Source organism: Enoplosus armatus, chromosome 5 (assembly GCF_043641665.1).
Source record: "Enoplosus armatus isolate fEnoArm2 chromosome 5, fEnoArm2.hap1, whole genome shotgun sequence".
Classification (NCBI taxonomy): domain Eukaryota; kingdom Metazoa; phylum Chordata; class Actinopteri; order Centrarchiformes; family Enoplosidae; genus Enoplosus; species Enoplosus armatus.
In genome coordinates this window covers 18,105,274-18,121,552 of record NC_092184.1, presented here as the reverse complement: position 1 = coordinate 18,121,552, position 16,279 = coordinate 18,105,274, and the positions used below count along the sequence as shown (strand labels likewise).

Sequence of the window (16,279 nt, the reverse complement as noted above, 5' to 3'; positions counted from 1 at the left end):
GTTACATGTAGAGTACAACACTATGTTCCTCTTACAGAGGCACTCACAGACAGATAGCTTTATGGACTTTCAAATAATCTTCTTTTGCTTTGCTTTTTCTAATGCTGGCATACCTTAAGCCATGTTACTGTGTGTGAGTGTGTTAGGTAAGACAAGCATTATGTCATCCAATTAACTACAGGGAAACAGACATTGTAGCTGTTGTACACGTGGTCCATTTACAGCATATGTGCTCTTTACTCTATTTCTACAAAGGGGATAGGGGGCTGACACCCTGCAATAAGTCACTTTCTCTGTGACATGCAAGCTCTCATCTCTCCATGTCTCCCTTTGGTGCTGAGTCGATTTCAGTGTTGCCATGCCAACAGATTGGGGGATTCCTAATTCTGATTTAGGCCACTACGCACACAATGGGTGCATGCAATCAAACGAACACACATGCACACTTGCCAGTGAGTGATAAAGTGTTTATCAATAGGTTGTATGTCATGGTGTTTCCCTCTTCTAATCATAGCAGCACAGTGTTAAAATCAATGGTTTTGTGTGTGTGTGTGTGTCACTGAAACAATGTGTGAATGAGAGCAGATCAACCACTTAATCAGGTCAATGATTCTTTGTACCTATTATTGCATCAGCACAACCATGCGCACACACACACACAGATAAAAAAAATGACTCAGCTCACCGGTGAAATTTGAAAACCTTTGTAGGAATCTGCATTTAATTTTTTAAACTCTACATACATTCATACATCTCTCAAATAGAGGAGCAGACAGTACGTGTGAGTATAACATCTGTGTATGTGTATGTGTGTGTGTGTGTGTGTGTATGAGACGGTTGCAGGTTGGGTTGGGGGTTCCAGCTGCCTTCTGCACACCTGCGTATTTATCATGTGCTTACAAAATGTGATGGGAGGCACATAATGAGTGACAGACACACAACATGGACAGAAAGACACAAACTGAGTGTATATACATGTCTGAGTGCATAAATGTAGTATGAGTAAATGGTGTGTGTGTGTGTGTGTGTCCCCTTACTGTATACATGAGCATGAGGGGCTGCAATGGATGTTTACCCACGAGATAGGTCGTAGAAATAAATTGAAATCCATTATTCATATCAGGTTCGTCTGTAAACATTTTAACAGTAAATTTTACTGAAAATATATGCTGCTATGATAATATGCATAGGTCCCGATTAGAAAACTTTGATATCCCTTGAAGAGCCATAAAAAAAAATTACATTTACAGCCTCTTTTCTGGTTACAATGAAGTAGTAATGGTTTCGCTGCCCCTTGTGAGTGGGTGGGTGTGTATTTGTGAGTGCATCTATGTTGTTTGTTTATGCATGTGTTCATACATTATGTATGTAAGTAAGAGATGGAGTTGGTCAAGTATGAGTTTGTCTGTGTGCATGAATGCTTACATACAGTATGTATGAAAGTATGTGTGTGTATGTATATACACACATATTCACATATAGAATCACATATACATACGTGTATATATGGATGTGCATGTGTGTGTGAGTGCATGGCTGTGTGTGTGTGTGTATTTGTGTTAGTCGCTGTCTTCTCTCTCCTGGGTCTCAGCCACGGAGCTCTCGTCAATATTCTCCAGGCTCTCGGCATGCTGGATGCTGAGCTCAGAGAGTGGGATGCTGGGTAATGTAGTCTGTTCTGGGTAGAGCCAGGGCTTGAAGCCAGGGTTGTGTCTCTGCTTCCACTCTGAATACTTCAAACAGACTTTGTGGATCTTCTTCATTGCCTAAAAAGAACAAAATAGATAAACAACACAAGAAAGAGGACATACCCGTTTACAGATATGTATGGATCAACAACAGCTTCAGCTAATAGAAAAGACTGTGTTGACAATATTCACTCTTTGTCTATGCTCAGATAAAGCAGACTGGACTGGTTTAAAAAGCCAAATCAAATGGTAACATTTACGTATCTATGTATTATATTTTAAATTATAAATGAATCCTGATCAAAAAAATCTATAAAACCCAGACAGAAAATTATTCTTGTATTTATTGTGTTAGTGTAAGTCATCAGCACGGTTATTTTCAGTGGGATTTGTGCATCTCGCTGAGCTGCTATTTTCTGACTATCATCATGGGATTCCTCCATCCGGGGTGCTCTCCAGAGAATCTTTGCCCTATTTCAACAAATATGCACACACTCTAAAACAGACAAACAAATACAGTAAACAGTATGTTTCTAGAATGTGTAGGAGAGATTATAAGAATTGCACGCATGCAGGTTCCTCATCTTGACAGGCACTGTGCTGTGCGTAACCTAAATGCACGCTGCCTGTGAATTAGCACGTCGACAAACACACAACACGCTCACAGAATCAGTGTTAATCTGCACATGACTTACGCGAGGAGCAAGGAAGTGGGAAGACCTGTTGACAACCCACTTGGGTAATGAACCTGCAAAGAGACACAGTGTGAACAGAGGAAGATGGAGGAAAGTGAGAGGGTGACAGAGAATGAAAGTGAGAGAGAAAGAGAGGAAAAGAGGAGGATGGAGAAGACATAAAAAAAATAATTTAAAGTTTGCTTTGTTAAATGTCATGTCATCCAGGATCAAAGTGAGGCTTTGTAACGTGCTACTCACTGCAACCAGTTGCCTCTCTCACACACACACACACAAACAAGTGATTAAAGAGGTTTACACAATCAGCACTTGCATGCGAGACAGTGACAGTAAGAGAGTGAATAAAAGGGAGAATAAGAGGAAAAGATTAATGAAAAAATAGAGAGCAAAAAAGAGAGAAGGGAGAGAGAGGAGGAAGAGGGATGGAGTGAAGGAGAGAGAGAGAGGTGGCAGGGTGAAATAGACTCTGTCCTTCATATGGTTACTATGGTGACTCATTTTGACATAAAGGCAGGGCAATGAATCATTCATTAGAACTTTGTGAGTAAATGTGTGTGTGTGTGTGTGTGTGTGTGTGTGTGTGTGTACCTGTGTGCTTCAGCCTTTTTTTGTGTGTGTACTTCTATTATTGCATTTCTGTATGAGTTTGTCCTTGTATGTTTTTGCTGTTGATTGCCTTTGTGTGCGTGTGTGTTTTTTTTGTGTGTGTGTGTGTGTGTGTATTAGTTACCTCTTGGATCTACCTGGGCCATGTAAGTGAGGATACATTGGTTGGTTCCCTGGCACTGGATCATGTAGCCAGTCTGAATGGACACAGCTCGCACCATGTCCTTTTTAGGAGGGTATTTCTGTAGGGACAATATACACACATAAATACACACACACACACACACACACACACACACACACACAAACAAAAAAACCTCTTTAGCTCTTTATGACCATCCATCAAATGGTTGACATAAGTGGTGCAGGGTAAGCACCAGGATGTTTTTCTGTGTTGTGTTTTTCTGCTGCCAGTCAATCTGATTTTCTACTTCAGTCATCTTTCTGATGCAAATCCAGACCACACTACCCTGTGAATAAGACAGCAGTAAAGGCCAGCTCCAGCCCACTATTCCACTACTGCCTCCTTTGACTATATATCTAAAGATGCTTACTCATGATGATAAAGTCCAGTACTGGTTAGCCTGTGCTAACTGGGACAGTACAAGGAGGAGCACTTAAAAGGGGTATTTCACTGCTGGAAAGATGGTCTTTTCATAAAACTGGGCTGTCTATGCAGTAGAAAGATGCAAATATTTTTGAAATTGGTGCTGCGTGATCAGAGAAAACAGAGGGCTGTGGTATTCCCTTTTGCTCAAAAGGAAGAAAACCTTCAACAACCAGAATGCCGCAGCAGCAGCACCACCAGTTGTCCCTGGCACAGGGCAGCTCTGCACCGCTATCCTCACCGGACGGCAGTGCTTGACTCTCAGCTTTGGCGGCCTCCTCCTCCTCCATACGACGTAAATCACCCACACTGTATTGTGGCTCATATAAGGAGCCCTGAATGTCTGATTCCAGCATTACACTGTGAATATTCATGTATCTTATATGATGAAAAAGGATTCATCCTCTGGGAATCATAGATCTGAACCAAACATGGCAATTCATCCGCTGGTTGTTGACATATTTCACTAAAATACAAAAACGTCAACCTCATGGTGGCGCTACAGGAAAAGTCACGGTATCATCAAAGTCAGGGAGCTTCATCCTCTGGTGACCATGAACTTCTGTACAAAATTGAATCCATCAAATAGTTAGATGGATAGATATTTCAGGCTGCACGAAAGTGGCGGACCAACAGACAGATCGACACTGCCATCCCTGAAGCCACGCCGCCATTGTGGTTAAAAAAGTACTTGAGGTCAACTGCCCCCTTATATAAACATATAGGTCTCTCTCACAAGTACAAATTAGACTATATATAACCAGTTTTGCAGTAGCGCAAACCACAGTTGCCACAGGGCAGTGGCAACTGGATCTCAAAGATTGCTGATTGCTAAAAAATTTTTTTAATGTGTGACTGAAAAAGCAGTTGTTATTATTCATGTGAAAGAGCGCAGATGAATGTAGTGTCAAATACAGTATAAGTATAAGTGACTCCTGGCTGTGGACGCGTGAACTCAGCACTCAACACACTCCCCTTAAGCTGCACTCCACAAGTCAAGCTCTCCAATTCTACTGATTATCAAGAGTGACCTTGGCTAATCACACACACATAGAGTCATGCACACACACACACACACACGTGGAACACAAACACACACACATACTGTCTATTATGTTCGCAAACCACTTATTGATGCAGGAATGCGGAAGGGGAGGCGGAAGTCAACAGCTCAACAGTCACATGAGAGGTCTTATCCTTTTGTAAACATTATATTAGTGAGCGAAACTGAGAATGAGAAACAGAGAGGGAAAAAGACAGAGAGAAAGAGGCAGGGGGGACAGACACAGAAAAGACAAAGACAGAAGAAAACGAATATGAGTCATGAAAAGAGGAGGGGAGAAGTAATTTTTCTGGCAAAAATGCCAAACATCATCTGGTTCCAGCTTCTCAATCGTGAGAATTTTCTGCTTTTCTCTGTCTTATGAGATGGTAAACTGAATATCCTTTGGTTTTAGACTGTTTGGGACAATGTGAATGGAATTTGTCACTATTTTCTGACATTTCATAAACCAGACAATCCCATTAACACAGCCAAAGTCACTCACATCATCTCAGCATTCTCTAATCAAAGTTTGTTTTACTGGCCTTTGGCTTTTAAATTACTTAAGTTCTTCAAATGCCAGACTGGAAGCCGAACTAAAAACACAATGTATTTAACTGAATCAAATGAACTATCCTACACTTAAACTGATGCATTGCCGGCACACAGTACATCTATCATTCTCCCAGGTAAAAGCATCGAGGCCAGGGGGTAAGGGAGTGCTCTCTCTCTCTGGAAAGGTGCCAAGCTCTCTTTACTTCCTGGATGCAGTCATTCCGTACAAGATGAGACGCTTAAATTACTGACACACACACAGAGGGCTTTGTATTGCAGACTTTCCACAAACATTTAAGGATTTCTTTTCATACAGGAAAACGCTCTTAAGCTTGCTAAACTGGATCAACATTCATGTCAGTGCGCACTCATTTCTAAACGGGCCATTTGTTTCACAATGCACCCTTGAACACATATGCACCATGTTATAGAGGGGTGAATGAGCAGGGCCCCAGCTGGGCATGTGTAAGGTAGTGTGTAAGGTAGTGTGTAAGGTAGTGTGTGTGTGTGTGTGTGTGTGTGTGTGTGTGTGTGTGTGTGTGTGTGTGTGTGTGTGTGCGCGCGCGCTTACAGGATGTTTGACAGAGTAGTTCATGATGATGTAATCTTTCCCTATTGGCAGCCAGGAGCGAAGCGTGACGACATCGCGGTTCCGAAGAGGTTTCGGACACTTCCCTGTTAACAAACAAGACAAATCTGCTGAACAAGACATTGCAGATCAATGTGCACTAGTGACAAATGAATGAGGATGCTTTTTATAAAGGGCACGTTTACACTTGAGTGTGCAACATACATGAGTAGTAACCAACATCCGCATTGACTGTAAGTCTCCCAATATCAAAGGTCTCATAGACGTTTGTGTCCCATTTCCTTCTGTACTCAATGTCATGGAGAACGTCGTACATGGTCTCAGCTGACACGTCCTTACACACCATACGACACTGAGAAAGAGAGACAGACAGAGGGAGACACAAGAGTGTTAAATTTTTTTAGCCAATGAAGGAAAGTGTACACAGAGCTAACATAACTGAATCATAGACTAAACCAGATTTATTGAGCTCATATTTACGATACGTAACTCATGCTATTGCACTGATCGTGCAAAGCATTTCAGAGCTCTATCCAATGCAAGCTATGATGCAGGAAAATCCATTAGATTTTAATAAAGCTGCAACCCTTAAATTCCCAGTAAAGTATGTGTGCCATTGTTGAGGAGTGCTAGAGTTTGTTGCTGTTCACGCCGACAAAGGTGGGTGTGAAACCAAAAACACCTTGGTAAACACATCAAAGACAGATATGGCAACTGACATGTAAGTGATTAGACATCAGGTGGTTGCAGAGTAAAAGAGTGTGTGTGTGTGTGTGTGTGTGTGTGTGTGTGTGTGTGTGTGTGTGTGTGTGTGAGAGTGTGTGACAGGGAGAGAATTAGGAGAGAATCAAGAGACAGGCCACTGACCACAGATGAGTCATTACTAGACCTGAGCTCTCAAATGGAAAACAGCACAGTCAGTACAGGACAGAGAAAGACAGACACACATACACAGTCGGTCAAATGGTCTGTGAGAGGGATGGCGTAGCAGCAGGTCTCAGTGCTAGACTTTTAGAGGCCATACACGTCCACAAGTCCCCTGCTGTTTGGACATGTATAGTTTTTAAAACCAGTAATGATCGCTTTCATGCTGCAAACCAGAGTCAATAAAATATTACTCAACAAGTAATGCAGGGTGAAATAGACCAGCACCCATTTTGGATCCTAAAATTTACTTAAAGTCCCCCTCCACTCAAAATGATGTTTTTCTTATTTTGAGCTGAATGATGAACGTGCAGAGTTTGACTCTAGAAGGATGTTATCTCCTGAAAGCGGAAAGTTTCTCTGTGCTCAGTGACGATCAGATTTTAAGGGGCAGGCCCACAAGCATGATTTGTGACGTCACTAACAGTTTAGAAGCCAATCCTCGTCCAATTTGCAACTTTTACAAGTGTGATGTAGAAACTTGCACATACATGGAGAATGGAAGTAGGAGACTTCTCGTGTCCAGCAGGAAACGTTAGAGATTAACACAATTTGTGGAAAAAACATATTAGACACACAGTATTGTTCCAAGCAGACTATTTGTATAAGTTTTAATACATGTCTGGAGGGGACCTTTAAAGACACCTTAAGATAAATTACAGTGATACATTTTGATTGTTTATAAATCCATAATTGTTGATTTGGAACAAGTTTGGTGCAGGTGTGTCACAGCTTATTCATGAAACCATGGGGACTCCCACCTATGTCAGGCTTGGAGTAGATGGCACTGTATATACACCATGTGTAAAGGAGAGGTGTGCAGCCCTTGAGTAAAGCTGTTACTACAGTTACAAATGCCAGGGGGAATTAGTCTTCATAATAACAACAAGGAGAAAGAGAAGGGGGAGTCATGTAAAGACAACAAAGGACAGAGCAGTGGCGGATGAGAGACACAAAGAAACACTATGAGCAAGTGAGAGGCCAAGAGAGACAGAGAGAAAAACAGAGCACGAGAAGAAGAGTAAACGAGAAAGTGATGGACCGAGGGTGGTTTGTCTGTCCCAAATGATTTTAACTCCCATTACAAATCAGCCCAGAGGGTTTAAAGCTCAATCTGTGCATCTTCTTTCCCTTGTTCCCTGAGGACTTCATTTAAGAAAATGATCACCAACTTCACTCTACATTTGCCTGTACAGCTGTTTAAATGGGAGAGCTCCTCTCAGTCTATAACAACAATAGCTAGTGAAATAGTATGTGCTCACCCTTGGTGTGACAGCACAAAATATGCACTTGCCATTTAAATGGCAGAACCGTATTCTCTGAATGGCTCATTCAGATATTGATCTGCAAAATCTTTTACTAATAATCACTGACTAATAATTCTGACCTGTGAAAAGTAACATACAGCCATGCTAGCAGCTCTAACATGCTGGTTTAGCAGGTATAATGTTAACCGTATGTTACGTTCATGTTAATGTTTATAGTCTTAGTTTAGCGTGTTTGCTAATTAATGGTGGACCAAATGACCGACACACGGACCGACATTGCCATCCCTAGAGCCTACAGCAGATATATCGATTAACACACACATTCACCAACACTTCAAGAACGTCGCTATCAAATACCCATTTCGGACAAACAAACATTCTCTTTACTTTCTCTTTACAGACGGGAAATAATGGCAGGCAAGTGGGAAAGTAAAAGTAAGGATGGAGAACTCACAAAGAGTCACCATTTCAGAACACTTTTTCAGGCAAAGATCCAAATTAAGTGAAGTTAATTGTCCTGGGACGAGATATCATTATAACTCTCAACGTCCCATTTTGGCTGCCAACCCACTTGTTCGCAAAATGCTGTTTTACAACCTCTGAATCCACAGTAACGTAACTGTACGTGAGTGTTATGCTCACTTGTTGCTGCACCACTGCTGTCAATTTTATTTATATAGCCCTTAAACATAGCCATAATCTCACAGGGCTTCTCGACCAGCCACAATATGAAACTGAATTGAAAATGCTAAATTGAAAGGACATCTCTCAAACACAGAACCATAACTGAGAACAAGGAAATGTAGGGTGCAGAAAGCGGGTAAATACGCACTGAATGCTGACAACAAAATAACATGAAACAGACAGAATAAGAACATGTGAATGTCTGAATGTGGCACAGGGTATCAAAGTCTATATTTATCTTAATCAGGGACATCATTGGAACTAATTTATGCTTCTGTTTAGGAGGTAGACTGATATATGATTTCAGGGTCAGATACAGATACTCATAATATGGAGAGGAATCTGAAAATGTCCTGTTAGACTCCAGTTATTCATACATATAGGTATCGGATGAATAGGTCACACGGGCAGCAATCAGGGGTGCATGTTAAGAAAGTTAAAGAAGTTAAAAAAGGCAGGCAGCAAGTCATGCAGGCCAAATAAAGCCACAAGCTATAAACAATATCTCTGTGAGAGTGAATACAGACAAACAAAAGTATGCACCACAGTGTGCTAAGTGAAACACCATCACAGAGCTAAAGCACACTGTGACACCCCTGTGGTGGAGGCAAAGGCAACAGTGAAAAGTTATAAATGATATTTATATTATTCCATCCTTGAAGAGAGACAGGTAATGACGTTCCACCCACACAACCACTTGTTATCACATGAACAAAATTCCTGTGAGATGTGGTTGAAAGCTCTGAAACAGCTAGCAAGTGGACCTTGGAGTTGAGATTATAATTTTTTACATTTTTTACATTCTCAAGATGACCACTGTGAAAAAGGCTCCCCATGGTTCTCTCTTCTCATTGAAAAGCATTTTAAGAAATACTGTTTTTTTGAAGGCAATCTGTTTGGTGATTACAACATTTATAGCATCAAATGGTTATGCGCTTGTATTTGGTGGAAAATGGTACTTTCTTTAGAGCACTCCCCAAATAAATCAAGATACATAATATTAATACAATATATGGACGATACTATGAATAATACACAAGGAAACAAGTACGGCATGATTACAGTAAGTTCATTTAGAAGTCCAATTTTGCCTTTATCTTTTACTTTACTTGAGTATTTCCATTTTATGCAAACTTTATACTATCCATTTACTTGAAAGCTAAAGCTACATGTCATCAACTTATATGCATTGTTATAAATTAAATTATAGTTAGCTGTTGTATTGGATTGCATTAGATTGTACCGGTGTACCTAATAAAGCGGCCACTGAGTGTATAAAGCCTTTAAAACAGCTGAATCTTGACCAGCTACAACATGAAAATGCAGCTTACACTCTGAAATGGGCCATTCTGCATGAAAAAGCACTTGAAAGTGTATTTTTCTGTTAATACTTACGTATAATTTTGTATGCAGGACTTTTAATTGTAGCAGAGTATTTTTACATTGTGGTATAACTATGTTTAATTTAGTAAAAGGATATAAGTAAAGTTTTCAGCACTGTGAATAAGAAACCAGAACATGTGGAGGCCAGGGGAGATTACAAAAGCGAACTCACAGACTGTTAAAATGTGATTAGTGGTTGTAGAGTCATCTGATACTGCTCTGCCTAAACTAATGCAATGCCAGTCTGTTAAAGACAATAGTTAAAACCTTTACAAATGTTCTATTATTACAGAACGGGGGGCATGGCTGCAGATCGACATTACAGGGAGACAACAAAGCCTTTAACAGAGAAAGCATGATGATTCCTGTTGACAGCAGAGATGGGGACGCTTTGCTTATTGCAAAATTACAGGCTTGTTCCTGACGCTTTGTTGACGTACCTCAGAGGAAAATACAGATACCGCAAATGTTAAATGTATGATATCTACAGAAGGCTACCATAGGCAAATAATGACAGTACACCAGTATCTGTAAGGTCTCATATTAGATATCTGTGTATGTGTGTAGACAGACTGGTAGAGGACTTGTAGGTCAGAAAAGACCAGGGAGAACAATGGATGTGTTGTATCCACAGGCGAACTGAAACAGGAGTAGGAGCAAGAAGGAAAGCCAAATGAAAAGGCGAATGAAGAGAACTGTAGGGAGCAAAAGACATACAGCCAGCTAAGTACACGTGTGCTTAATTCTATTACACTCTAATTCGGTGAAGTCAACAGATGAAGCAAGGAGACGGAGATAGAGGGAGGCGGGTGAAAGAGAGTTCAGGGAGATGAAATAGAGCCAGAGAGACAAAAAGGCGGACAAGAAGGTACACAACACAACACAACACAATAAGTGCGTGTGTGTGTGTGTGTGTGTGTGTGGCTTGGTGAGGCTATTCTTCATGCCTGGTCAGAGTCCACACTGTGCCCACCGCCCACTCTGAATACCCAATGACCTCTGACCCCTGCACATCCAACCCACTCCGCCCACTCCTCGTTCTCTCTCCCTTATTCCCCGTCTCACCCACTCTTGTTCTCTCCCTGCCACTCTCCTCCTTCCCTCCAACCTGTCAGCTCTCATCATTTGCTGATGTGCTGATACATGATTGTGGAAGACAATACGTACAAGAAAATAAAAATTAAAATAGACGGGTGCGTGTGTGATTCAGAGCCGGGCTTCCCTGTGTGTCAGCAGGGGAGGAGGCAAACCCAGGAGCCTCCAGTAAATGTGTGTCTGTGTGTCTGTGTGTGTGTGTGTGTGTGTGTGTGTGTGTGTGTGTGTCTGACTGTTTGTCAAACTGTTAAAATAAACAAAACCACCTACACTCTAAACACACATCCACACATTGTGCATTGTCTGTGTGGAGTCTTGTGCTGACAAATGATATGATGATGATGATGAAGATGATGAAGATGATGATGATGATGGTTACAGCTGTGATTACACCGTGATATAAAAGTCATCATTGATGAATATAACAGTGGCAATGATTGCGACAATAATGAGTCTGGTGATAATTAGCCCGCTAATGATAATGATGATTGCCAGTCTGGATATATCCCTTTTTCTTTACGGCTATCAAAGCTACAGTAAAGAGGGAAACAGGAAGTCTCAACACTCGCATTAATCATTCGACATGCATCAGCAAAGATGCATGCTTTTATTTCGTCTATAAATAGAAGAGCTGTATCTGTGGCATCGCTGAATGCCCTTACCCTCACACACACACACACACACACACACACACACACACACACACACACACACACACACACACACACACACACACACACACACACACACACACACACACACACACACACACACACACACCCCTATGAGCATGACACATACACACCGAGTTCCATATTTACACACAACTACAATTAATGTCATCATTTTGTGTAGGTTTGCAGAGGAATAAACAAACTTGTGTCATGTCCGGGTTTGGACAAAATGAGACCAAAAGGAAACCAGAGAGAGACGATGACGTGCCATTCAAAATGAAGCTCCTGTAACTGTCTTATTTGCATAAAGATAAAGTGCCAGTTAAAAGAATGAAACCGCACCCAAACTCCAAATGTGTGTGTGTGTGTGTGTGTGTGCCTGTGTGTACTCTCTACTTGTCTCTGTTTGCAGAGCTGCCGTGAGGAAATACACCTGTCCTGTATGAAAAAGCATGAATAATTCCTAATCTCTTCTGAGCACGCGCACACACACACACTTTATTCCCTGCTGATGCAGACATGATACACCTCTCCTTCAGCACACACAGGACATACCCTGAGGAATCACACAGGCAAATGAGGCAGATTTACACAATACTGCCTCACAGGTACAAAGACAGATAAAGGGGGCTGGGAAAAGCCCTCCCCCTTACGCACACAGACACACACCCACGCACGTACACACACACACACACACACACACACACACACACACATCACTTTATTTAACAAAGTAAACACCTGGTGGCTCGCTCACGCTCTTCAGACCCGGATACACCAGCAGGAAAGCACACACACATTTACACAGAGGTGAATGTGTTTAAATGTGTTAATATGAGTGGAAAATGTATCCCAGAGTAAGTGACATTAATCAGATTTTTCTGTCAGGTCAGATCAAAACGTGGAAGCAACCTTCCCAAAAACTGTCAGTTGTGAAGCCAGATCTGTCTTTAAGTGAAAGTGACATCACTGCGAGAGGTTTTGATCAGAACCAGAAATACTTGATCCCCGGGGGGAAATTGTACAAGCCAGTTACACCAGTCTGTCAGGTTGTCAGCCAACGTCTGAGGCTAAGAGGAGACTGTATTGTGCACTAGCAAAGTGAACTGCAAGTGTGTGATAACAACATCTTTCTCGATTTCTTGATCCATTTTAACAAGTTCCAGGGAGCTGTAGGCCCCAACTGCTGCTAGATTTGGTCAAAACTGCGGCTAAATGTAGAACAAGCCACATTGTTTGGATGAAAACATTTCACCGTTTATTATAACTACTTATGCATGATTTAAGTATATGTATGTATGAATGCACTGTAAGTAGGCATTTATACATTTTATAGGGTTATTAACAGACAAACTTCAGCCAGTCAAAGGTGAGACAGATCACCTGAGCCGACAAACTACATCACGGCTTGCAGCATTTCATTCTCTTTACTGATGATCTTAATGAGAAAAGGGAACTTTGTATTAAACTTTCACTTTGTATCTTAACGTGTGCAAATTCAAACTACTGATCATCTATTCCTATTCAGGGGATAACTCTTGCCACAAGCGTGCTGTGAAGGCAGAGTCTGAATTTGTGTTTTTGTTTTTTTTTTCCCTCTGGGTCTCTGTCCCAGAACACTAACAAAGCATTATTAATGACTGTGGTCAAATATAATGTGTTGGGTGGTACGCAGCAGTTTTTCCACGGCTTAAAAGGGGCATCGCTGTCCTGATGACGCCACCACACCGACTCCCAAAGACAAACATTCCCCATTTGAGAGAAACTGCCACGACTGCTATTTGACTTGATAACAAAGTTTACTCATCAAGTGCTTTCACATGCCTGTCACATTATTACCTTACCTAAACAATTCCTAAACAGGAACTTCTACATTTCTTCCACCCCACCTCTACCGCACATTGTGTTATGAATGTCAAACTGTAAACTAAAGCTGTTCTGGGGCTGGTTGATCATTCAGTCAATAAAATACCTACAAATAATGTCTTTAACCTGCATATTTTGTCATTAAACCCAATTTAGAATATGAAACTGAGAAAAAGCAGCAAATCCTCAAATTTCAGAAGCTTTAACCTCTGAATAAAAAAAACTTAAAAAGTAATCGACTGTTCAGCCATTTGTCAGTTCTATTGTCTATTGTATTGTATTTCAGTGCGTGCTTTTGTTCACTTCCCTGTGTGTTCAATGAATGACAAACTGTATGCAAATCCAACTCTTCAGAGGTCAACAAAGGAAACTGACAAGTCATACTCAACACCACCTCATATGCTTTTAAGTAGAGACCTGAAAATAGTTCCACTGGCAAAAAATAATGGTGCCTCCGGAGAATTAAGCCTGCCTCCTGAGGCCGACTCCTGCTCTCACTTCTCTTTAGTACGAGGGGATTTCTCTGTAATGTGCATGAGGCATGAATTCATTATTCATTTACAAACAGACGAGTGAATCTAACACAGGATGTGTTTGTTAAACAGTGACACTGTTACCATCACATTGGGACTATTTTAAAAATGTTTATGTGCTTACAAAAAGGGACAACACACTGTAGGCTGTGTTAGTGGGTTGGAGAAGCCTCTGCAACTGCCATGCAGCAAAAAGCAGTGGTTAAAGCAAGTCAGCAGTTTGAACCATATGGGAATATAGAAAATGCTCTTCCCTGCCAACTGGATTATACAGTTTCTTTTTTTCCCTCTCATTCCCTTTTTGTTGCAAATGACTGTTGGCTCACTTCCTTCTATTATTCCTGTGCAGGTTTGTTATGTCTCTAGGACTCAAATCTACACGTTATTGCCTCTTGACATATTCTAGAGGCAAGTCCCTATACCCCGTTTCATTCCTAGACAGGCTCACCTTAATTTTGTGGACGGATTTCCCCTCCTCCAGAACCTGGGTCCACACCGTGACGCCCCCCTTGTTGTAGCTCATGCTCCAGCCCTCCTCGCACAGACACTCCGCCTTGAAGCTGGCGAATGCCCGGTCGTCCGGGATGGTCACAGTCTGAGCAGACATGGCTTGTTACCGGGGGGAAGGTGGGAGGAGAGAGAGGGGGTCTGAGAAACTCCTGGTGGGTGGGCCCGCAGGAGACACAGTGAGCCGGGGGAATGAAGGGAAGCCGAGAGCCAGCAACTCTTGTCCTCCTCCTCTTCCTCCTCTTCTGTGGGAATAACTTGTCTAATTCAATTTCCTCCTCGCAAGACGCTTTTGTGGGCTGCACCGCGTCTTGTGATGATCAACGTGTGCGTGTGTGTGTGTGTGTGTGTGTGTGCGCGCGCGCGCGTTCAGGGAGGTGCAACAACCGCAATCCACCCCGCACAAACTAATCAAACAGAGGTGGAAAGCCACAGCCGCACACAGGTGAGCGCACGCAAAAATAAGGCAAAGAAGAAGTGCCCAACACAAAACGAGGTGCACGGATCAAATGTGCCGTATAGTTGATCGGTGGTTGAATAAGTTTCAGTCCGGTTCAGCAGTCCTCAGAAACAGCCGCTCTTCAGACAAACCATATGTTTCTGTGTTCCCGCTGGTCACTCTCCGTTTCCCCCTCTTTCTCCGTGTCTCCCTCTCTTTCTGTCTGTCTGTCCCTCGGCGTGTCTTCCTCTTTACCTCGCTCAAATTGCGGTCTTCCGTGAGCTTATATTAATTTGCAGCAGCTCTCCATCGCTGCTGTGGCAGGTGCTGTAGAGGAGATGCGGTGAGAAATAAGAGGAAGAGGAGGTGGTGGAGGGGGAGAGGGAGAGGAGGAGAAAGCAGGCTGAGTGAGCAGGCTGGCGACGCAACGACGGCTTCAATGGAAACGCCTCCCTGTGCTGCCTTTAGGTGCTCCTCGTAAAACTCTCAGCTGACAGTTTGTTCGTTTAACTTCTTCTTGATTGGAAATAAGGCAAGGTGGACTTTTAATTAATTAGATTGCTCCTCTTTTGCTGGCAACTGCTTTATTTCAGAGCCCCTGCTTTGAAACGCAGTTTTCGAAAGTTACAGCCGAGTGAAAACGTGCAATAAATAGCACTATCTATGCCTATTTACATTGACGTTATTCATTATAACCTATTTAAAAGACAAAAGAGCTGAAGCATACTGAAAACAGTCATTACAACAATAACATCAAATATATGCAACCTGCATGTTAAACTGGGGTCTAACTGGTTTTTGTGCTTCACACTGTTGTATTTTATTTTAACATTTAAAGGTACTCAGTGGAGTTTTTAATCGCAAGTAGTGCTATGGAGCAATGTTTTCATAAGCAGGTCATCAGTGTACTTTTAAGACAAAAAATACTTATATATAGACTGTTATTAACATTTTTGCATTGGTTCACACCAAGTAGCCAACAACTATTGATTAATGTTATGTTCACTTGACTTTATGTGAAAGCACATTATGTGAGTACAGCTGGCTAACTATAGCTGTAACCTGCTAACGTTTGAGCTAAGATTTTTTTTCTCCCTTTACAGCACTAGCTTGTAATTCACATT

General features: G+C 41.8%; 1 protein-coding gene across 1 annotated transcript; it reads right to left on the bottom strand.

The window, feature by feature from the left end:
- Positions 1-688: 688 nt before the first annotated feature.
- On the bottom strand, positions 689-15,477 carry stard10 (StAR related lipid transfer domain containing 10). The gene is made up of 6 exons (XM_070905460.1): positions 14,658-15,477; positions 5,987-6,134; positions 5,765-5,868; positions 3,114-3,231; positions 2,384-2,436; positions 689-1,766 (listed from the first exon to the last, which is right to left on the bottom strand). The coding sequence occupies exons 1-6, from the start codon at positions 14,814-14,816 to the stop codon at positions 1,560-1,562; spliced, it is 789 nt and encodes a 262-aa protein (XP_070761561.1). The 5' UTR covers positions 14,817-15,477; the 3' UTR covers positions 689-1,559.
- Between the last annotated feature and the right edge of the window lie 802 nt (positions 15,478-16,279).

What these genes read in the sequence shown, in the direction of transcription:
- stard10 (XM_070905460.1), bottom strand. Translation starts at nt 14,816, where the DNA reads ATGTCTGCTCAGACTGTGACCATCCCGGACGACCGGGCATTCGCCAGC. An exon ending in AATCCGTCCACAAAATTAAG is followed by an intron (nt 6,135 to 14,657) that starts GTGAGCCTGTCT and finishes TCTCTTTCTCAG; the next exon opens with TGTCGTATGGTGTGTAAGGA. An exon ending in GGCCCAGGTAGATCCAAGAG is followed by an intron (nt 2,437 to 3,113) that starts GTAACTAATACA and finishes GTCTCTTTGCAG; the next exon opens with GTTCATTACCCAAGTGGGTT.